Source organism: Lepisosteus oculatus, chromosome 12 (genome assembly GCF_040954835.1).
Source record: "Lepisosteus oculatus isolate fLepOcu1 chromosome 12, fLepOcu1.hap2, whole genome shotgun sequence".
NCBI classification, from domain to species: domain Eukaryota; kingdom Metazoa; phylum Chordata; class Actinopteri; order Semionotiformes; family Lepisosteidae; genus Lepisosteus; species Lepisosteus oculatus.
The window spans coordinates 26,388,211-26,410,911 of NC_090707.1; the positions used below are offsets into that span (position 1 = coordinate 26,388,211).

Here is a 22,701-nt window from a genome sequence, read left to right on the forward strand (position 1 = left end):
GGTCATTGTTCCACACCCGCCTCCGTGTCATTCTTTGCTTCATGTGAAGGGTGAAAGATTGGGCAAACATAGCTGATGCTGATCCACAGCTACGCTATGCTATGTTGATGCTGATCCACAGAGCCAGCATCTTAAGATGTTTATATTTAGAGGCAGTTTGTTTAAATACTGTAACTAACTAGGTATGGATACTGATGTGCAAGAGAGGTGGAAAGGTTGTTTCCTTAAGCCAGCACTATAAAATAATTTGTCCTCAGTGAGATGCTGCCATTTCATAGTGGGTTTCTAACACTGTGTATAGTTCAATCCATACAGTGCCTTTACTTCCATCCATTTTCTAATCTCTTTATCCAGTACAGAGGATTTGGAGCCTATCCCAGTAAGCAACGGCAGCAAAGGCAGAAAAGCCTGGAATACACATTAATGTAGGGCTTTTGGGCTCACGTGGGTTTGCGCCATACACCCTGCCATACCGCTATGTACATACAGTATGAACATGTTGTGATATTTAGAAATATAAAAAAGGTCAATATAGTGCCCATAATATTTGCTATTTTAGTTTTTCAAAGAAATGTTTATTAAAAGAAAACTCATGGCGATAACTGGATTTGAAACCCAACCTCAGCCTTGTACACAGTCACTTAAGCCATCACACCACAGACGCAGTCATGCACTAGACAGTGAAACAGAAGTACACATATCAATGGAAAGTCTTATACTACTGTTTCTGCAACAGTACATTTATATAATTATATTGTTATTAATTTCTTTAGATATGCAATTCCATATTATATTTCCTATTATTCAAATTCTAAAAGTATGCTTTTGTTTACTCCGAAAACAAGGTTAAAATGATCACTTTTCACAAAGTATATAAACGTACAGTAATATGGTCAGAAGGAGCACGTAAAGGCATGAGCATGTGAAAGGCATGGTGAATCTGAGATTCTCAAGACTTACATTGTATGATTGGAAATGAATACGCCATCAGATCAATGAAATGCTGTGGTGTTACTTTTTGTCAATGAACAAATGAAGTCTTTTCGTTTACAAAGACGGTTACAAAGAATGTGGACCAGGGTAATACTTTGAGTTTACAGCTTGTCCAAGGTCATTCATTATTAATACTATTAGTAATATCTTCTGTAAAGACTTTGATGCATAAAATATTTCTGCATTATTAAAATATTTATGATAAAGGTGGTAGGTTTTGTCCAACTGAGCAATCTGAGCAATTTACTATAAAATTTTTAGTATGGAATATAAAATTATTAAAAGTCTAAAGAATATACAACTTAAATTATTAATTGGAAAAAGATTGTCCCTCAGCAGTGACAGGGATTTGAAACCAGGTGTTTTCTGGCGACAGCTCAAATGCTGTACATGAGACATTAAGCTTTATTAGCTCCACCTGGCGGTTTTACAAGGTGCTTCCGGATACTATTATCCTATTTAAAAAAACATGCTGTATGATTCGGTGGATTTGGCGCAATATACCGGATTTTAACACAGCATGCCACACTCATTTTGAATGGCTGGATCTGTATCATTCCACAGTGAAAAAGTTCAAGATCATTACCAATCTACCCATTAGTTGATGTCCCAGCAAATTCATCCCAAGATATGACCATTTTTATGCTTCTAGAGATCACAAAGAACTACAAAAAGGACATTCAGGGATCTACAGGCCTCTGTAATACAGTAAACATTAGAGTTTGTGATTTTACCATTAGAAAAAGACTGAACAAATATAGCTTTCGTGAATGGTAGCCAACAGAAAACCCGTGTTTTCCAAAAAGAACATTGTTGCGCAGGTTTGCAATATACCACCTGAATAAACCACAAGACCTCTGGATCAATGTCCTCTTGACAGATGAGACCAAAGTGGATTTTTTTGGCTGTAATGCAAAATAACATGTTTGGCAAAAACCAAACACAGTGCATCAATCACTACAAGAACCTCATACCAGCTGTCAAGCATTAAGGTGAATGGATGAAGATTTGGGTGTGTTTTACATTCCAAATCATTGAGTCCATCACAAATTCCTCTCTATACCCCTGCACATTTTAATGGAAAATATGAGACCATACAGTATGTCCTTTAGTTAAAGATTACCTGAAAGTGAATCATGCAACAGGACAATGATCCAAAACACCAGTAAATCTATGGCTGATAAAGAAAAGAATCACAATTTTAGAATGGTAATTTAAATTCCGGACTTCAACCCCTTTGATATGCTGTGGCAGGACCCAAAGAGAGCTGTACATAAATGAATGCCCTCAAACATCACCGAGCTGAAGCAATTTTGTAAGGAGTGGGACAGAATTCCTTTTTACTTTTTCACACTAGGCTACACTAGGCTGTTTTTATGTTAAATAATGACAAAGTAAAATGTGTGTGTTATTTGTCACGTGTTTATCTTTTTTTAATCTACTTTTAGTATTTGGTGAGGACTATATGAAAATCAGATATGTCTTAATATGTAAAACCATAGCATTGTAAGTGGGTGTACTTTTTTTAATGATTCCAAGAGCTTTAGATCAATTAGTGTCATAAGAAATAATCCAATTCATTTATTTTGAAATATATGTAATGGCAACAATATAGTTGTATATACAAGTATTCTTGTATCCAAATTGAAAATATATTTGCACATCTGATGGAGCCCTGTACATGGAAATTATATTTCTTTGAAAATCTAAAATAGCAAATATAATGGTCTTTTTAAAGACCGACTCATTTGCACAATATAATATAAACCCAAAGGTTTTCTGTGGTATGGTAATCCTCTTTGGTAACCAAGACCCAGCTGATTATAACTTTTGTCTGTTTTATTATTTCATCTAAAAGTGATGCCTTTCCCTCTTGATTTCATTTGTTACTATTTATCTTCACAAGGCATATTCTTAATAGTTTTAGGAAGCTAGAAGCTTTGTCAAAAAATCAGATCTTTCTTAACTGTTTGAAAGTTGTTCACTAATCAGTTAACTGGGATATAGAATGCCCTGCTAAGAAGTTCCTTCTGTTTCCCTTGGACATAAGCTCCTTGGTCTTCTGGTCAATCTGTCATATAATTAGTCCCCTTACTAATCTAAACATGATGTACTTTTAACCCAGATGTTTTTTCCAATGTAAAATACTAATTCTTATTAAATCTATAGAACATTTTACTTATTAAAAGTATTCCACCAAAGTCTTTCTCTAGCTTTGTTGCTCAGGTATCTATAGCTATAGCTCTATAGCTTATGATAAGTATTTATCTACAGCGTGTTAATATAGAAGTGTTAAATCTAAAACCAAACAGAAAAAAATATAAAGAATTATACACATACAAAGCAAATGCTATGTATCCGATTATCTTTGTTAATTTTGATTATGGTAAAATCTCTGAACAAGCAAAGTTCTAAATGTCTTAAGCTTTGTTAAATATAGATGTTATGAGAAAGTTTCTTTAAATGAAATAAAGTATGACTCCCTCTGATATACAGGATGTCTCAATTAGCCTACATTGCTCACATTTCCTTTCACATAGCCTAAGCAAGGGTGTGTACACATAAAACCCAGGGACTGCTCCTGTGTCAACACAAATTAATATTTAATCAAGAGCCACTGTGCCTGTTCCATTCCTGTACTTTCCTCTTCTTACTTCAGTCAGGGCTGCTGTGAATGTGTCACTAGAATAGTTCCCCTATGCACTACTGTTCAAATGAACAAACATGTATTCCTGAGAATGACAAATGTCGTGTAATATGAGTATTGAACAAACTAAAACGTAATATTTGAAGTTAAGAGGAGCCAATAAAACTTAACCTCTCATGTACAGCATTTGAGCTTTTATATTTAAACTGTGTATTACAGCATGTTAATCATCAGTCATTAAAAAGTTGGTATATTTTATGAAAGCAAGATTGCTCAATTGGACAAAAGTACACAACTTACCTTTATCAGAAATATTTTTGCATCAAAGCCTTTGCCAAATATATTACTAATAGTATTAATAATGTCCAATAATGACTTTGAACAAGCTGATAAAGAAAAGAATCACAATTTTAGAATGGTAATTTAAATTCCGGACTTCAACCCCTTTGATATGCTGTGGCAGGACCCAAAGAGAGCTGTACATAAATGAATGCCCTCAAACATCACCGAGCTGAAGCAATTTTGTAAGGAGTGGGACAGAATTCCTTTTTACTTTTTCACACTAGGCTACACTAGGCTGTTTTTATGTTAAATAATGACAAAGTAAAATGTGTGTGTTATTTGTCACGTGTTTATCTTTTTTTAATCTACTTTTAGTATTTGGTGAGGACTATATGAAAATCAGATATGTCTTAATATGTAAAACCATAGCATTGTAAGTGGGTGTACTTTTTTTAATGATTCCAAGAGCTTTAGATCAATTAGTGTCATAAGAAATAATCCAATTCATTTATTTTGAAATATATGTAATGGCAACAATATAGTTGTATATACAAGTATTCTTGTATCCAAATTGAAAATATATTTGCACATCTGATGGAGCCCTGTACATGGAAATTATATTTCTTTGAAAATCTAAAATAGCAAATATAATGGTCTTTTTAAAGACCGACTCATTTGCACAATATAATATAAACCCAAAGGTTTTCTGTGGTATGGTAATCCTCTTTGGTAACCAAGACCCAGCTGATTATAACTTTTGTCTGTTTTATTATTTCATCTAAAAGTGATGCCTTTCCCTCTTGATTTCATTTGTTACTATTTATCTTCACAAGGCATATTCTTAATAGTTTTAGGAAGCTAGAAGCTTTGTCAAAAAATCAGATCTTTCTTAACTGTTTGAAAGTTGTTCACTAATCAGTTAACTGGGATATAGAATGCCCTGCTAAGAAGTTCCTTCTGTTTCCCTTGGACATAAGCTCCTTGGTCTTCTGGTCAATCTGTCATATAATTAGTCCCCTTACTAATCTAAACATGATGTACTTTTAACCCAGATGTTTTTTCCAATGTACCACAAACATAAACATATTCACCAACACAAGTATAGAGCAGCAAAAATTTGAATTAGTTGCAAGGAACAACATTATTCTCTAACTAGATGTAGAAGGCCTGAGCTGTTTTATTTCACATAAATATTGAAGTTGAGATGAGAATTAAAAGATACACCATGATTCCTAGAATCTGGCCTAATATTAGGAGTATGGACTGAACCATCTGAAACTGTTGGGCCCAACAGATCACGAGTTCCGTTTGATCATTTTAACCAGAAGTAAATTCTGGGACATCCAAGTTTGAATGTAAGATAGACAGTCATATAGGACAGCCAATCTTCTAAAATAATTTGGAGTGATAGACAGATACAGCTGTGTATCATCAGCAAAACAATAGAAAGAAAATATTATGTTTCTGAATAATATGGTTCAGAGCAAGCATATAAATAGAGAATAGAATGGCCCCCGATTTGATCCCTTTAGGACACCAGATGTGTTCTGAGCATGAGGAGACACAGCTCGCCAATAGAAACGAGAACCTTCAATTAGATAATTCAGAAAAAAAAAATTCCAAACCTACACCAGAGATGCTTACCTACTCTTCGAGTCTCTTAATCAGAATGGAATGATCAATAGTGTTAAAAGCATATCTAAGATATAAAAGACCAACAATAGAACATTCATCGTGACCCACATTGACCAGTAAATCATTCACAGCCTTAGGCAGGGCCATATAATAGGCCCAGAAACCATGTTGAAAAGTTTCGGTTATTACAGTCTAGCACAGGCAAAAAGGTAGCTTTGAAATAGGTATAATTATGCAACTCAGCAATATGTATATTTGGTTTCTTCAAGAGAGGCTGTACAATAGATCATTTAAAATTAGATAGACATAGTAGCTACTGATGCAGCCATTCAAAGTGCGCGGTACAGACACGTACCGGAGGTAATTGGCTATGGTGTCGCGCATCGTGACGCAAAATACTGCGGTACGACAGGGGCACTCGTGGTCCGTTGGTCTGTCGTAGAAAGATTTACAGTAAATGTTTTTACTGTGCCCGTTTTAGCATTGAATATTCATACGGAATTTTACCACTGAAGGGAAATCTTAGTACCTGAGCATAAAAAGAATAGGAGCATAATGTAACGTGTGTGAAGGCCATAAACGATATTAATTTTGGAACATAAACATACAGTATATGGCTGGTCTCTGTACTTTAAAGAAAAAATACCCACCAGTATTCCATTTCTCCCTAAACATTTTAAGCATCGAAGACTTAAACTAACGTGATACCGGAGTCAACAAGCATACTTTTAGAATTTGATTAAAAGGGAATATAATATGGAATCGCGTATCTAAAGAAATTAATAACGATATAATTATATTCATGTACCGCAACACAAGAATAGTACACGCTGTACATTGTCTGTTGATAATGTTTCTGTAGTGCTTTTTCAGCACTCTGCATGTGACCTTGCCGGTGGCGCTGTGGGTTAGGTTCCTGACTCCCACGTCACACGGTCTGCCTGGGTGGGTCAACTGGAGCCACAACTTTTTTTTTAACAAACATTTCTTTGAAAAAATGAAACGTTTCCCTTGGTCAGAGATTAAATAAAACCTCACTCGCACCAAACAAATTTATATTTCTAAATATCACAACATGATCGAATTTAAGTCATTTTAATAACAATGAATAGTCACCTATGCATTACAATATAAACATTTATATTGATTTAAATCGTGTTTTGATTTAAATCGTAAATGCGTGTTTAAATATATGTGTTTTTTTATTCACAATCAGACAAATGCAACATAAATTGATATCTTTGTCTTCTAAGTATCTTAATAAACTTTCAGCATAACTTTCTCCCCGTTTAGATTTATTTTTGGGATCTTGGGATCAAACGTGGAAAGATTAGATTGTAATCATTTTTATTTTTTAAATACATTTTATAAAAGTGTAATCTATGCTAAAAAGTTGTACACCACCTGCTATAAAGATACATATTGTAATACTTTCGGGTTCGGATAGGACAGACACAAGAACTCAGACTTGCGGAGTTAAAGCAAGTTAAAGCCTTGATTTTATATATCACCTTTAAAAGTGGCATCTCAAAGCAAAGTAAATACCCAACACTGATTGTACCCATCTGTCATGCTAATAAAGCACCTTGAATTAAATTGGGGGAGAGAGGGGGGGAGGGTGAGCGAGAGAGCACAGACAGGCAAATAAGATACACTCCACAGACATTCACAACAGCGACATATCATAAAACGTTTGCACATATAGTTAAGTTATTACTTGGTTTTCAAAGTGCAATGAAATACAATATTGTTGTTGTTGCTGTTATTGTTGTTTTTATCCTGTAAAGCATTTTGAGAAGCCACCTTTAAAGGCGATGTATAAAAGCGCTGATTCTTATGGAATGTGTTTTCTTTCTTCTTTTTTTCAGCATGGAATAAACCTATTACTTGATTCTTATGGATGCCCGGTTCCGCCGGGGTTTCAAAACATTTTTTTTTTAATCGCGTATCTAAGGAAATAGCAGTATAACCTTGTTCATGCACAAACAGTGGCATGTTACATTATTAATTTGGGTGTCTCCTCTTGCCAGAAAGCTCTAAATTGCATTTTGAGTGCGGTTTTTGACTTTTTTTAAATTGCAACCCATAAATAAAGCTGATACTGTTTAGACTTTAAATAATTTTAAACTGTATTACAGCAGCACAATGCACAATGGAACATAAATTGCAAAAATGCACTTTGAATCTGTCCAAGCCCTACTCAGGCATTTTCTTTTACTGTAACGGACACAAAAACTCCCTTGCTTTTAACAGAGCGTTTCATAATTTCCAACTATGAAAATTATTTAAACTGCTACACTTATCATTCAACCAGAGCTCAAAATATCACAAGGATCCTCAAGAGCACAGCAAAGACTGTATTAAAAGTATACTAGTGACAAACTAGTATACCTTAGATCTTTTTTTCTGAACCGGGGAAAATCTGATTAACTTGCTTTAACTCCGCAACTCTGAGTTCTTGTGTCTGTCCTATCCAAACCTGAAAGTATTACAATATGTATCTGTATAGCAGGTGGTGAACAGCTTTTTAGTACAGATTACACTTTTCTAAAACGCATTTGTCTGATTATGAATAAAAAAAACACATATAATTAAACACGCGTTTGCGATTTAAATCAAAAAGCGATTTAAATCAATATAAATGTTTATATTGTAACGCATACTGTCCAGCCTCCATTTCTCTATTACAAATTTACAATTTGTTGATAATAGAAATGTTAGGTTCTCTAAAGCTTTGTGATAGTTGACCCACCCAGGCAGCAAAAGATCAGCTGCACTGGTAAGATGCGACACCGAAGATATGATTTATAACCTTTTAAATCTGAAGGGATCCCCCCCACACACACACACAATAGAAGCAGGAAGCAGAAGCAGGGACTGTTGTCAGAAGGGAAGAAGGTGACTATTCATTGTTATCAAAAATGACTTAGATTCGATCATGTTGTGATATTTAGAAATATAAAAGTCAATTGATTGTCCATAATATTGCTATTCTATTTTTCGAAGAAATGTTTGTTAAAAGAAAAGTCACAGTGCCAGCTGGATTTGAACACACAACCTGTAGGTTAGTAATCAGGCATGTAGACCAGTGGGCTACTAGGGAAGTCACGTGAAGAGAGAGGCGAAACAGCCCTACACAGCCCTGTCGCAGTACACGAATATAATCATATCATTATTAATTTCTTTAGATACGCGATTCCATATTATATTAGCAGAAAAGCTTAAAACTACCACTTTTTACACGCTACTTCACATGTTAGTTAAAGACTTCGATGCTTAAAATGTTTAGGAAGAAATGGAATACCGGTGTGTATTTTTTCTTACCGATTCCTGGAATCTGACTGGCTGACACCCTTCTGAAGTGGTTCCATAATATCTGGTATACGGAAAAGAAAGCGTTGATCAAAAGGCCTGGATTCTTATGTATCTGATACAAGTATCTTTTAATACAGTCTTTGCTGTGCTCTTGAGGATTCTTGTGATATTTTGAGCTCTGGTTAAATGATAAGTGTCGCAGTTTAAATAATTTTCGTAATTAGAAATTATGAAACGCTCTGTTAAAAGCAAGGTTAATTTTTATGTCCATTGCAGTAAAAGGAAATGTCTGACAAACATTGGACAGATTCCAAGTGCTTGTACAAATGTGCTAAAGAAATTATACTGAGTTTACAGCTTGTTCAAAGTCATTATTGGACATTATTAATACTATTAGTAATATATTTGGCAAAGGCTTTGATGCAAAAATATTTCTGATAAAGGTAAGTTGTGTACTTTTGTCCAATTGAGCAATCTTGCTTTCATAAAATATACCAACTTTTTAATGACTGATGATTAACATGCTGTAATACACAGTTTAAATATAAAAGCTCAAATGCTGTACATGAGAGGTTAAGTTTTATTGGCTCCTCCTGGCGGTTTTACAAGGTGATGCCGGATACTTTCCGGCATTACGTCAAATGACGCGATTAACCCCGTGATACTGCGTGATACTGCGACACGCCCACCGGGGTATACCGCGAAATACCCCACCCATTTTGAATGGCTGCATCTGTATTACATTACTTTATTTACCTTTCAACAACTTTCTATTTTATTCTTTTGCACCTGAAATTATTTAGAATTCCCATAGCAAAGTGACTGAATTTGTATCTAATTCAGAATGTTTTAATGCTCTTTAAAAATCAAATTTATTTCAGCGCTCTGAGCATTTTTAGCTTTATCAGTTAGCTGTAGATCATAAATATTTGAAAGTAGGATGATTGCACTCAAATAAGAACATTTGCAGGGAACGAATACTTTTACAAAATATTATATGTGACCCTTTTCTTTAGTAGGAGAGAATTGTTTTCTTTGTTATTGATTAAGTGCAGGGCAGTCGTATATGTTTATTTCATGGTGATATAGACGGCATTAATATAACATTTGGGGTCCTTTTCTGTGCTTCCTGGGTGGTAGGGTCTTGTTGGGACACAAGATTAAGAATTTATTTTTTCATTAATAGTTCCCATTTTCACTAAGCACCTGCTCTGAAAGCTTTATTCAGTTAAGACGTAATTAATTTCTCTTTGATATCGAGTTTATTTGATAGAATTTGTTTTATGATTAGACATCAATATTTGTTTTAGTTTTGTCTTGGACAAGCTAATGTAAGCTAAATTCTCTTACCAAATGTGTTATCTGTTCAAATAGCATTGTCGCTGCAGCAGTCTAATTGGAAACAAAATGTTATAGATTTCCCAATAAGTATTTCTATGTGCCAGCCATGTGTTCTGTAGAGAAAAAGTAAAGGATACCTTCACTTTATAACTTTGCGGTCATAGGGTGATGAACTAAGGAGCCTTGCGTATTTGAAAGCTTATTTCAGGTAAAAAATGCTTTTAAATATTTAAGAAAAAGTGAAAATGGGTTTATTTTGAACAATTTTATTTATTTTACTTCTTTGGTAGTTTATTAGCTAAATGAATTTAAAGTTTTCATTACCATTAAATTTAGCCTAAACCATTATGCATTCCAAATACCAATTGCTCATTAATATATTTAATTTGTGTAGTAATGTATTTTCTTTTGTCCACCTTACTTGAATTCCTTTTTAATTTCCAGTTGTCTTTTTTTCTCATCTGAATATTCCTAATTGTATATCTTTCAGTTTTTTGTTTTCATTACTTGACCATGTGGGCCTTTTGTATAGATTCAAAAGTACAGATTCCCTGGCATCTTTCAAGTAATGACTGCATGAGTTCTTTTAAATCCTAGAACATTATGCTTATATTTGCGGTATACCAGTAAAACCTCACCAATGTTCTGTGTCTCTAGGTGTGACTCATGCCTCAGTGTGGGCAGCCTGTATTTCCTACCTGAGTGCAGCTGTGCCTCCTGCTCTAAGAACCTCTGCTCAGGGAATCCTGCAGGGCCTTCATCTGGGTTTGGGGAGAGGCTGTGGGGCCATGGTTGGAGGAGTCTTTGTCAATTTCTTTGGTGTGTATCCTGTATAGATCTCATTCGTTATGATGGTGTTTCCTATTGGATGTCTGGAGGGCCCATCAATACAGCAGATTGCTGACTTTCTTTAGTTCACATTTGTATTAGTTGTGTGTGAAAACAAAATTGCTTGTGGTAATCATCTGGGGGGGGGGGCATGGGGTCAGATGTCTTTGGAGAACATTCCTAGTGGTAAATAATCTGTTATTTTGTAATAATTTCTATCATTTTCTAACCAAACTGTCTACCTCAGATGTGCCCTTGGCCTTTTACCTTTGAGGGATAAAATACTTCAACAAAGAATGACAGTCACTGGAAATTTCTTACTTTAATTTGTCTTTTTAGGTGCGGCTGAGACATTCAGAGGAATAGGAATGGCATCTCTCATGATTCTTTTGATATTCTCACTTATTCAGTGGTTATTAGTAAAAAATGAAGAAAAGGGTAAGACTGTTAAATATGAGTGAAATCAGAACAAACCTGCTTTCAGATACATTCATATTAAGATTTTGTCCTACATGTGTTTTTGAGGAAGTCTCATGTTAAAAGGAAATTGATTCAGGTTTATCTAATTTAAGATTATGTTCATGTTTTAAGAATCATCTTTAATAGATCACTTCTGATTTGAGTAATATTTAATTGATAGATTTTTTTAAAAAAAGACAAACTACACTTTACTTTCATTAAGTATTGTACAGTTGAGATATAAGAATGAAAGAAATGAAATACAGTAACTGGCAAAAACCTGATTTTAAGGTACCACTGTGGTTAATACAAAATCATATTGAATGTTCTTATTATATGAATTATTAATAGTAATTTATATCATAGCCACTTGAGAATGCATTGCTTTGTGATCATTTCAGTCACTGTGGACAAAAGTGCATATTGATCTTGATGTCACCATAATTTTGTTCCAGAGGATAAGATGTTGGCTGAAAACATCCCTGTTCCATCCAGTCCAGTACCCATAGCTACCATTGACCTCATGGAGCACCACTCTGAAGCTACAGCACCTCGTGTGGAGCCTAAAATTCCTCTAAAAAAGACAAAACACCAGGAGGAGCAAGAGGATGTCAATAAGCCTGCCTGGGTCATTTCCTCTTCTCCATGGGTTACAGTAGCATTTGCCATCTACCAGATCAAAGAAATCGTGAAGATGGCAAAGAAAAACTCCATCACAGAGAGTCAGCCTCTTCAGGTAGGGTGGTATTCACTTTTTTGAGCATGAAAAAGGGACACAAAGATGCATTATACAGATGCAGCCAATAAGAATTCACAAAAAAACTAGTTGCACTATACCGCGGTATTATTTAGCACACCAAATTTAGCTTTTTCTTTACCCAAAGAAGATTGATAAGTGATACTTGTGGTGCGTTAAATGTTAGTGAAACAGTAGCTTTAATTTAATTTGTTGTACTACTTTAAATCCACTTTATATGGAAAATTAATATGGAATTGTGTAATTAAAGGGAAATGTTGGTAATTGAAAATAAAAAATAACCACAGTAACTTCAACATCATTAACAGTGTAATTGTTAAAGTAACAGTGTAGGCCAGGCCTGAGCTGACATCAGGGCAGGAAAAAGCATGAATATGAGGAGTGTTGGGCTCAAATTAAATGAATTCATTCGGCATTAGACATTATCATAAAATTATGGCGGCATAGAGCAGGATTCACTTTCTAATCTTGCCTGATCGGTATGTATCTGTATTGATAGCGGGAGCCAGCTAAACGTAACCAGGAGCAAACTGGATGCAAAACAAAAGTGAATCTGCTAGGTATATTGAAAGTCTGGAGATCTATATCAATAAGAACTCAAATATGAGTAAATCGGAGCGTGAAAATAAATGATCATATCGAGAGATTCTAAGATCAGGTGAAACCGAGGAAGTTTAAATGGTGTCTGAACGTGATGTGCACTTTCTTTTTGAAAAAGTTGCCTCAATTTATGAAAAACTCCAGAAACTGGATCTGCTACAAAAAGTAGTCGTTGATAATAATAACTTGAAGGAAGCGGTAACTTTAAGTAATGCATTGATTGAGGAATCAGTCTAAGATTTAGTGTTGCAGCATGAGGAAAAATATTATAATAATGGGTCTGAGAGAGAAAGAGGAGAATGAATCATATAAAAACACAGAAGATCTGGAGAAAACCTTCATGTGGAAAGAGCTGAAATTAGCAAAGGAACAGGTGGAAGGAGTGAGCTTTGAAAGTGCATCGTGTCAGCAGGACGAAACCATGAAGAAGCGTCGAATCAGCCAAACCTCGGCCTGTAATGGCTCGGTTTTCGAGCTACATAATGAACATAATGGTAATGGAAAAAGAAACGGAGTTAAAACGAAAGACTGTTTTGATTAACCATCAATTCCTGCTGGAAGTAGTGGCCAGAAGGAAAATGCTTTACCCCAATATGAAAAGAAACTGGGAACGAAGTATTAAAGTACGTCACGTTCTACATTTATTATATCTGGATGACGATCTTTTTAAAGATCCAAAATTACTGCATGGCAGTAGTAAATTAGCATAATGGTTTTTTTTTTAAAAAGGACTGACACTTGGACTCTTGTAAACATCGGCATGGTTATGCTAATCAATTTAAATAAAAGTGCCTGTAATCCAGGCTATATTAAATTGCTCTGGGGTCTCTGGCTAATCTCATTTTGTGCTAAAATCAATTGGGATTGAAATTTGGGAAGATAGCCTTGCCCTCAGAGTACATTATGTTTCAAGATCTGAAATGTAATAATGTTTATCTCTTGTGTTTTTTTAATTTATTTGTGAAGTCATACAGATGCAGCCATTCAAAATACACGGTACACACCCATACCACGCTTAGTATTGAATATTTATATGGAAGTTTACCACTAAAGGGAAATTTTAGTAGCTGAGCATAAAAAGAATAGGAGCATTATGCATCTGAAGGTCATAAACGATATTAATTTAGGAACTAGACATATTATGTAAACTGTATATTGCTGGTATTGGTGTTTTAAAGAAAAAATACACACTAGTATTCCATTTCTCCCTAAACATTTTAAGCATCAAAGTCTTACATGTGGTTATTTCGAAACGTTTTTACGTGCTTCTTCTGACCTTATTACTGTACATTTATTTACTTTGTGAAAATTGATCGTTTTAACCTTTTCTGCGAATACGCTTGTTATCGGATTAAACAAAAGCATACTTTTAGAATTGGATTAATAGGGAATATAACATGGATTTGCGTATCTAAATAAATTAATAACGGTATAACTATATTCATGTACTGTTGCACAAACAGTAGTATAAAACTTTCCATTGATATGTGTATGGCTGTTTCACTTATAACCCTGAGGTCAAGTGTTCAAACCCAGCTGTCGCCATCAGTTTTCTTTTAAAAAATAAACATTTCTTTGAAAAACTAAAATAGCAAATATTATTGGCATTATATTGACATTTTTTATATTTCTTAATATCTCAACATCGTACTGTATGTACACAGCAGTACTGCAGGTTGTACTGTAGGGTGAAAATCCCGTGAGCCCGAAAGCCCTACATTAATGTGCATTTGATGCACTACACGGTTGTAATCGCATCTCTCTCTCTGTGTCTACATTGTTTGTAAACAAACCGGTTTCACAGGTATTTTCAAAGTAGAATAAGGGCAAGTCCACCTCCCCCACTCACATGTTTTCTTAGAAAAACAGATTAACAATGTGAAGCTGTGTCAGTCTTCTTTGTAAAAAAAAAAGCTCAAACGCTTTACATGAGAGGTTGAGCTTTATTAGCTCCACTTGGCGGTAATTCCAGATACTATTATCTTACTTGCGGTATTATGTGGTATTATACGGTAACCCGTGTTATACCGCAACACACCCACCGCGTTTTACCACGGTATAACCCGCTCGTTTTGAATGGCTGCATCTGTATATTGTAATAACATGGATGAACTGATCTGTTTTCTAATTACTATTCATATACAGTTACTAATAATTGTTTACTGTATATAATAGTATACAATATAATAATAAAATATATAATAAATAAAATGCTGTTATGTTACTTTGGAGTATGATTAGCTCAGGTACTTTTTATTATTAAAGTAAGATTTTTTTGACAGGCATATTTAGCTGCAGTACATTAAAGATTCAGTGTGCCACATGGCAGTTTTACAGAGTAGTACAGTCCTGCATCAGATTATTAGTATGAATAAAAAAGGCATTATGTGTTGCTGTTTGCCATAAGGTGGCACTTGTTGCAGTATTCTGTCTGACACCACGCACATTTTAAATGGGTGTAACTGTAATAGCCAAGCCCTAAAACTCATGTTTATTTTCTATATTTTGCACAAACATTGAAGAATTGCCCCAAAATAGTAGGGTCGATGTGTCTGTGATTACGGTTTCACAGAGTTTGTCTGACATTAAAGTTTCTTATACGCGCATGCTGAATATTGAAAATCTGTTACAACAGAAGTTGTGCAGCACTGCACTTTGTTTCAACAGTCACTTGCAGACAAGGTGTAGGCTCTGTTAAATCCAAAGAACTCTACATTGTGCATGCACGGATGGACAGGTAGTAAAAGAAAGCAATTTCTTAAAGAAAATTTAAACTGTTGTCAGTTCTGTTATTTTTGTAATTGTGTTCAATTAAAATGATGCCAGTCTTTTATTTACTTCACAGACAAAATGCATTGTAGTACTGTATGGTGAACAGATTTACAAAATAGTTCAATGCACATACACTGTTCTCACTGAAGTAAGAATTAGTAAGATTTTTTCCTTAAGCTTTAAGCACTATCATATGTTTCTGTACACTTTATGTCCTTTACTTATTTATTATTCTAACCTCTAGTATTGTTTAACTGTGTTTTTGCAGAATTTCAGCTTGAGCAGGACAGTTAATCAGTTGACAAGGGTGTGTCAAAGTGGAGTAGATTCTATTTTATAACCAGGCACAAGACAACAAAAAACAAAAGCTTTTTTTTACATTTTTTGTAAAAGGATGTATGCCTACCCTTGGCTTTCCTAACTGTTGCAGTCTCAATAAAGGTGCTTTTTACAATCTTCTGATAGGATGGACTTATAAAATAGTCTTTTTTGCAGCAAGTCACTTTTCTAGTGCAGTGATAAAAATTTTCTTCTTGATATCCCATTATATTCATGGAAGGTGATAATACTGAGATTAGAACTGGTGCTCATTATGATTCATTGTATTATTTTACATTCATAATCTTCATATTTCCATTATATTCATGAGTTCACATTACTTGGTACAGGTACACATACATACAGTACTGTATCTTTCACTATAGATTTCTCTTTTTTTGATTGTAGGAAATTTGACTTATTTTTAAATAAACATTATTATATTTGCCTAAGATGGAGTAAAGCCTGATACAATAATTGTACACCTCATGGAGGTGGTGCCATTAATGTCATGTAAGCAATGTTTAAGTATTCTTTTTTCAATATGTATGTGTATCTTTGTACCAGTTAGGTAAACCCACCGTTATATCTTTGTAACATATATCTTTTGTATTATTTTGTATTATCTTGATAGCAGCTTAGCAACAATTACTACTTTAAAGTGCAGTCAGCAGTGATCTAATTCATACTCACAGTTTATACTTTCATGCTCACAGGAATTGCTAAATAGCCATTTATATTAATTTAGATCATGCTTATTGAGTCCACCTCAGCACAGAGGGAGGCTTTTCCTAGTATTTATGGTAATAAAGCATGTAGGTTGACTTTGGACTATTTCAGGGATATTTATACATTGCTCTATTGCCAATTAATCTTCAAAGATTTAAAATATAACTTCCTGCTATGTTAAATATAAAGTAAAATATGTAAATATAAATATGTTGAGACTGATGGCATGGAATAACAGGACAACTTTCAAACCTAATGTTTGAAAATTGAGTAAAATATGCTGAATGAAATAGGTTTGAACATTTTGAATTACTGAGTATGAGTAAGAATGCATAATTTAACTATAACTATTTCCTATGATATATCCCACTTTGGTTTTACAAGTTGGCTAATAGTTTGACATGTTCTCATTTCTTTAAAGTCTTTTATGAAGTTAAAATTACAGTGTAAAGTCACAGTGCACTCTCTGAATATAAATGCTTTCTTTTTCATGCTGTCCATGTTCCACTAAAGAAAGGTGAGAAGTTATTTTGTAGTGTTTTAACTGAATATTTGATGGGGCTTTTTCCATAATGGTATGTGTCTCTCTTCGTGTGACAAATGATGAGGAATTTAAACAATATTGTGTAATGTGTTTAACCAAAGAACATACAGTCGTGTCAATGCCATTTCTTTTTATTTTCTGATTTAAAAGGACATATTCAGTTCTGAATCAAAAACTAAAGGTTCTATAATATTAACGGTGAAATAAAGAATTGTGGAGACCAAATACTTAGGTCAATTTAACTTATTTTAAGAGACAATTGTGAATTATTTGCAAAAAGTGCAAAAGTGTCAATATTTTGGCCATGACTGTAGTTGATAAAATATAGAAGTATCATATGGGCTTTATCCAATTTGCACAAATTAAAATAAGCTATTGATCCAAACATAAACATTTAAAAACTATATTTGTCATAAAAAGAACCATATTCATGTTAATGTTTAAATTAACTACTTCTGAAAGCAGAATCAAAACCAAGAAAAAATGAAAATGTAAAATGTATTATTAATTTATTTCATTTCTACTTTTCTATATTTTTGGAAAGTTAGGAAAAATGAACTATACATTTTGCTTGGTGAGGATGCAAAATAAAATAATTCTTTGTCAGTTTAATTTGCTTCAGATTTAGGACCTTTTTTATCCTTTTTGTTACCTAAACCTTTCTCGTTGGTTGATAGAGAAATTTCAGTATGTCACATTTGCCATGAGTGTAGTGTAAAGCAACCTTACTGCTAACAATTTGAATATATTATAGATAACATAACACAAACAGATTCATGTAATTAGGATTGGACATTTCCACAAGGTATGGGTTTGTATGTTTGAAGTACTCTACCTAAACATTTAATCTTGTATTTAACTGCAAAAAATACTGCAATTACTTTATCAATAACAAAATTCAAAAGGTTTACAAAGTAATAGAATATCAAATATCTGTTAAAAATATACTGTCTACTGAATATTTTCATATACAGATGCAACCATTCAAAGTGCGCGGTACACACACGTACCAGAGGTAATTGGCTACGGCGTCGCGCATTGTGACGCACAATGACGCGCGGTACCACGGTACGTGATTGGTTGACCGACAGGGGCACTCGTGGTCCGTTGGTCTGTCGTAGAAAGATTTACAGTAAATGTCTTTACTGTGCCCGTTGTAGTATTGAATATTTATATGGAATTTTACCGCTGAAGGGAAATCTTAGTACCTGAGCATAAAAAGAATTGGAGCATACTGCAACGCGTGTGAAGGCTATAAACAATATTAATTTTGGAACTTAAACATACAGTATATGGCTGGTCTCGGTACTTTACAGAAAACATCACACCAGTATTCCATTTCTCCCTAAACATTTTAAGCATCGAAGACTTAAACTAACGTGATACCGGAGTCAACAAGCATACTTTTAGAATTTGATTAAAAGGGAATATAATATGGAATCGCGTATCTAAAGAAATTAATAACGATATAATTATATTCATGTTGCAAAAAAACTGCAACGGACATAAAAACTCCTTTGCTTTTAACAGAGCGTTCCATAATTTTTAACTATGAAAATTATTTAAACTGCGACACTTATCATTCAACCAGAGCTCGAAATATCACAAGGATCCTCTAGAGCACAGCAAAGACTGTATTAAAAGAATCGCTTATCTAAAGAAATTAATAAGATATAATTATATTTGTGTACTGCGACAGGGCTGTGTAGGGCTGTTTCACCTCTCTCTTCATGTGACTCTATTCAAAGGCCATTTAGCAAAGAGGGGATGAGAAGAGTGACAAACTAGTATACAGTACAGTACTTTAGATCTTTTTTCTGAACCGGGGAAAATCTGATCATGTTTCTCTATAACAATAATAAAAAACATTGCCACACCCGGACTGTTAAACCAACGCATTAGCACGTCAAAGCCCATGAATTATATCGTTATTAATTTCTTTAGATACGCGATTCCATATTATATTCCCTTTTAATCAAATTCTAAAAGTATGCTTGTTGACTCCGGTATCACATTAGTTAAAGACTTCGATGCTTAAAATGTTTAGGGAGAAATGGAATACTGGTGAGTATGTTTTCTTTAAAGTACCGTGACCAGCCATATACTGTATGTTTAAGTTCCAAAATTAATATCGTTTATGGCCTTCACACGCGTTGCAGTATGTTCCTATTCTTTTTTTGCTCAGGCACTAAGATTTCCCTTCAGTGGTAAAATTCCATATAAATATTCAATACTTAAACGGGCACAGTTAAGACATTAAATATACATATACATACTGTATACAGTACAGTTTGCATACGGTAATATGTTTATGTTCCTAAATCAATCTCTTTTATTAGCACGTGAAAGGCATGGTGAATCGATTCTCAAAAATTACTGTACTTTGCATGATTGGAAACAAATGCGTGATTGCAAAATGCTGTGGTGTTACTTTTACAAAGACGGCCAATGAAAAAAAGAATGTGGACCAGGGCAATACTTTGAGTTTACACTTACAGCTTGTCCAAAGTCATTCATTATTAATACTATTAGTAATATCTTCGTTAAAGACTTTGATGGCGACAGCTCAAACATGAGAGGTTGAGCTTTATTAGCTCCTCCTAGCGGAAATTCCGGATACTATTATTTTGCTTGCGGTATTATAGGAGAATTTACGGTTACTAGTGGTATTTACCGGTAACTCGCGGTAGACTGCATACAGCGCACCGGAAAATAATGTGGTATCGCCCGCGCATTTTGAATGGCTGCATCTGTACAACTTGTAGTCTTCCCATTTTTTAATTAAATACACTTTTCTTTGCTTTGAATGCTGCTGTCAGGTTCAGAAGTGAAGTTATATTTTTAACAAACACAGTGTACTAATATACAAACAGCACGGTGGTGTAGTGGTTAGCATTGCAGCCTTGCAGCATTGGGGTCCTGAGTTTAATTCCAGTCCTGACATGCTATATACATGGAGTTTGTATGTTCTCCCTCTGTTCTCGTGGTTTGAGGGTTTCCTCTGGTTTCCTTTCATAGTTCAAAAACATACTGGTAAATTAATTGGCTTTGGTTATTAATTGGTGAAATCTGTCGCTAGGTGTACAGTATGTGTGTGTCTGCCCTGCCAGGCACTGGCACCCCATCCATGGTTTATCCAGCCTTGCGCCCATTACTTGCTGATACGGCTCTGCCTCCCCAGCAACCCTGAATTGCAAGAAGCAGTTAGAAAATGGATGGATGGGTTGATATACCATAATATTACAGTAATAAATTCCTTCTTCTTGCTATGATTTCAAGGTAATAAGAAAGTGAAAATAAAGTTTGAGATTTTCTTTTGGTTTTAAAATGCATGAGACTAAAAAACATCTTTACGATAATATCACTTTACTTGTACACTTGCTTTCACCCATCATTTGTATAATGTTATCTAATCTTGATGTTTTTGTATCTGGCAGGAGACAAATGAATCTACGTCACACCCCCCTCAAGCTACACCAATTTTCAATACGCATACCACAGACCAGAAGTTTGTGCCCAAGGATCCAGCAAATCCAGAAACCTCATGTAGTTCAGTTAGCAGTAACCCTGCTGAAGACACCATCTCTCCTGCACTTGACATCCAGGCCTTTTCTCCCCAACAGCCAGCAGAGACTGTAGAGAACCCATCTCCTTTGCCAGGCAACTTCAATGCTACCCAGTCCTTAGTTTCACCTGGTCCGTCCACAAGCTATGATGGAAAACAGTAGGATGAACTTGCACTTCGAATGAATGTACTTGTTGTAATTAAAGTAAATGTTTTTGAGTTTGTGTGTATTCAGGTTTAAGAAGAAAAATTATTGTAACCAAAAACAAAGATGAAATATTCTGTTTTTTTCAGTAGAAGAAATGTGTGTGGCACTGCCATTGAATTGTTGCCTTTTGAGATTTGGTTGCACTTCCAGTTCTTGCATTGCTTATTATAAATTGGAACCTTATTGTATGTATATGCAGCTAGACTCCTTGTTACAATGCTATGTTACATGAATTACAGACTGAAACTGGAGATGTGTACTTACTGACTGTAAACAATTTTTGAAATATTCCGTTTTAATATATTCTTAACATTAAGAATTAAACTGCAAAAGTGCCTAAAATCTAAAGATTTATGAGTCTTAACGTAAAGTTGTCTTTCACAGGCACCTTACTGCACCTCTTATAGGCATAGATTCTGTTAAGCTTTACAAGTGTAAGCTATTAATATTTTAAGTTGTCCAAAAAGCTATTTCAAATGCACCTGGGAGCATTAAAAGGTTAACTTACTGACATTTGGCAAGGACAAAAGTTGTTTTAATTGCACACATATATCTGAACCATTGAAGTAATCTTTGCATTGTTTTAACTGTGTGTGCCTTGAATCTTTTGCTTCCTAGATATTAATCACTTTTTGGTAATCTTTTGAATCTCCAGAAAAGCTGTTTACATGCACAAAAAGACGTTTTGATGAATCTTTAGGTAAACAGACTGAAAGCTATGTTGATCATGTGTATTTTACTTTAAATAATCATATCTTCAATAATTTGTAAAACCCATACATACAAAAAAATCTCAATATTCTTATTTTGTATATAGTGCAAAAATGCAACAACTGCTTTAAAAAGTGAAAAAACATTTAATGATTTCTTATTTTACTAACCATGATTAATCATTAGGTCTTAATAAAAATGTTTATTTTTGAGTATCCAAATGGTTCACCCAGGAAAAAGATACCTAGGCTCTAGTCATTTAAAGAATCCCTGCAATTTTCCAGGTATTTAGAAGCTTCTTTACTGTTGGTAAGGGATACCTCTCCTCTAATTGGCACTTAACTTTCTGCATGGGGCTCTGTTGTCTGTAACATTTTAAATATGAGTGGTTTAAAGATGGGCAGATTAGAGAAATATGCCTGCACTCTGTCATTTTTCCACAAAAGTGGCATTAAAAGTGTTTGTGGAAAAGTGATAAACACACAATGGCCTATTCCATATTGTGTTTGAAAACTAACTTGGAAAACAATACTGGTATTTTCGCCTGTGATACAAAGCTCTGTCCTTTTGACATTAAAACAAACCTTCTCACAATGTGTATTTTGTAAACATGTTAGATATGTTAATGTTTGAGAAACAGGGAGCTACATGGAATGCCGGAATTGCACATTAAACTTAATTTCTTCAAGTTAATGCTGTTAGACTTTTGTTTGATACTTTCAAAAGTAACTATCAAAGTAACTTTCTATTTACAGTACATGGATACTGAGGAAAAAAGAAACACAACATTTTCTTGAATGAGAATGCTATAGTTAAGTACTTTCACAAAAAGTTGTAAATTTATTTTAAGCCCTCTGACCAGCAATACAGCTTGTGCAGTGAGACATTGCAACATGCCACTCACACAAAAGCTCGTTAGGTGTACTTTTACCCAACCAGGTCAAGGTGGAACAATGCCTGATCAGGTCACCTTTAAAAAGGCCTTAATTCAAAGCTT

The 22,701-nt window shown here is 34.4% G+C and overlaps 1 protein-coding gene across 2 annotated transcripts in view; it reads left to right on the forward strand.

Moving 5' to 3' along the window:
* LOC102683332 (major facilitator superfamily domain-containing protein 6) overlaps positions 1-22,397 on the forward strand; it is a 42,482-nt gene extending 20,085 nt beyond the window's left edge. For both annotated transcript variants that reach the window (XM_069196356.1, XM_006636734.3), the window contains 4 exons: positions 10,871-11,032; positions 11,381-11,479; positions 11,956-12,236; positions 20,658-22,397. In XM_069196356.1, coding sequence (XP_069052457.1) covers positions 10,871-11,032; positions 11,381-11,479; positions 11,956-12,236; positions 20,658-20,948 — 833 coding nt within the window. In that variant the 3' untranslated portion in view covers positions 20,949-22,397. The remainder of the gene's footprint in view (positions 1-10,870; positions 11,033-11,380; positions 11,480-11,955; positions 12,237-20,657) is intronic.
* The last annotated feature ends 304 nt before the right edge of the window (positions 22,398-22,701 follow it).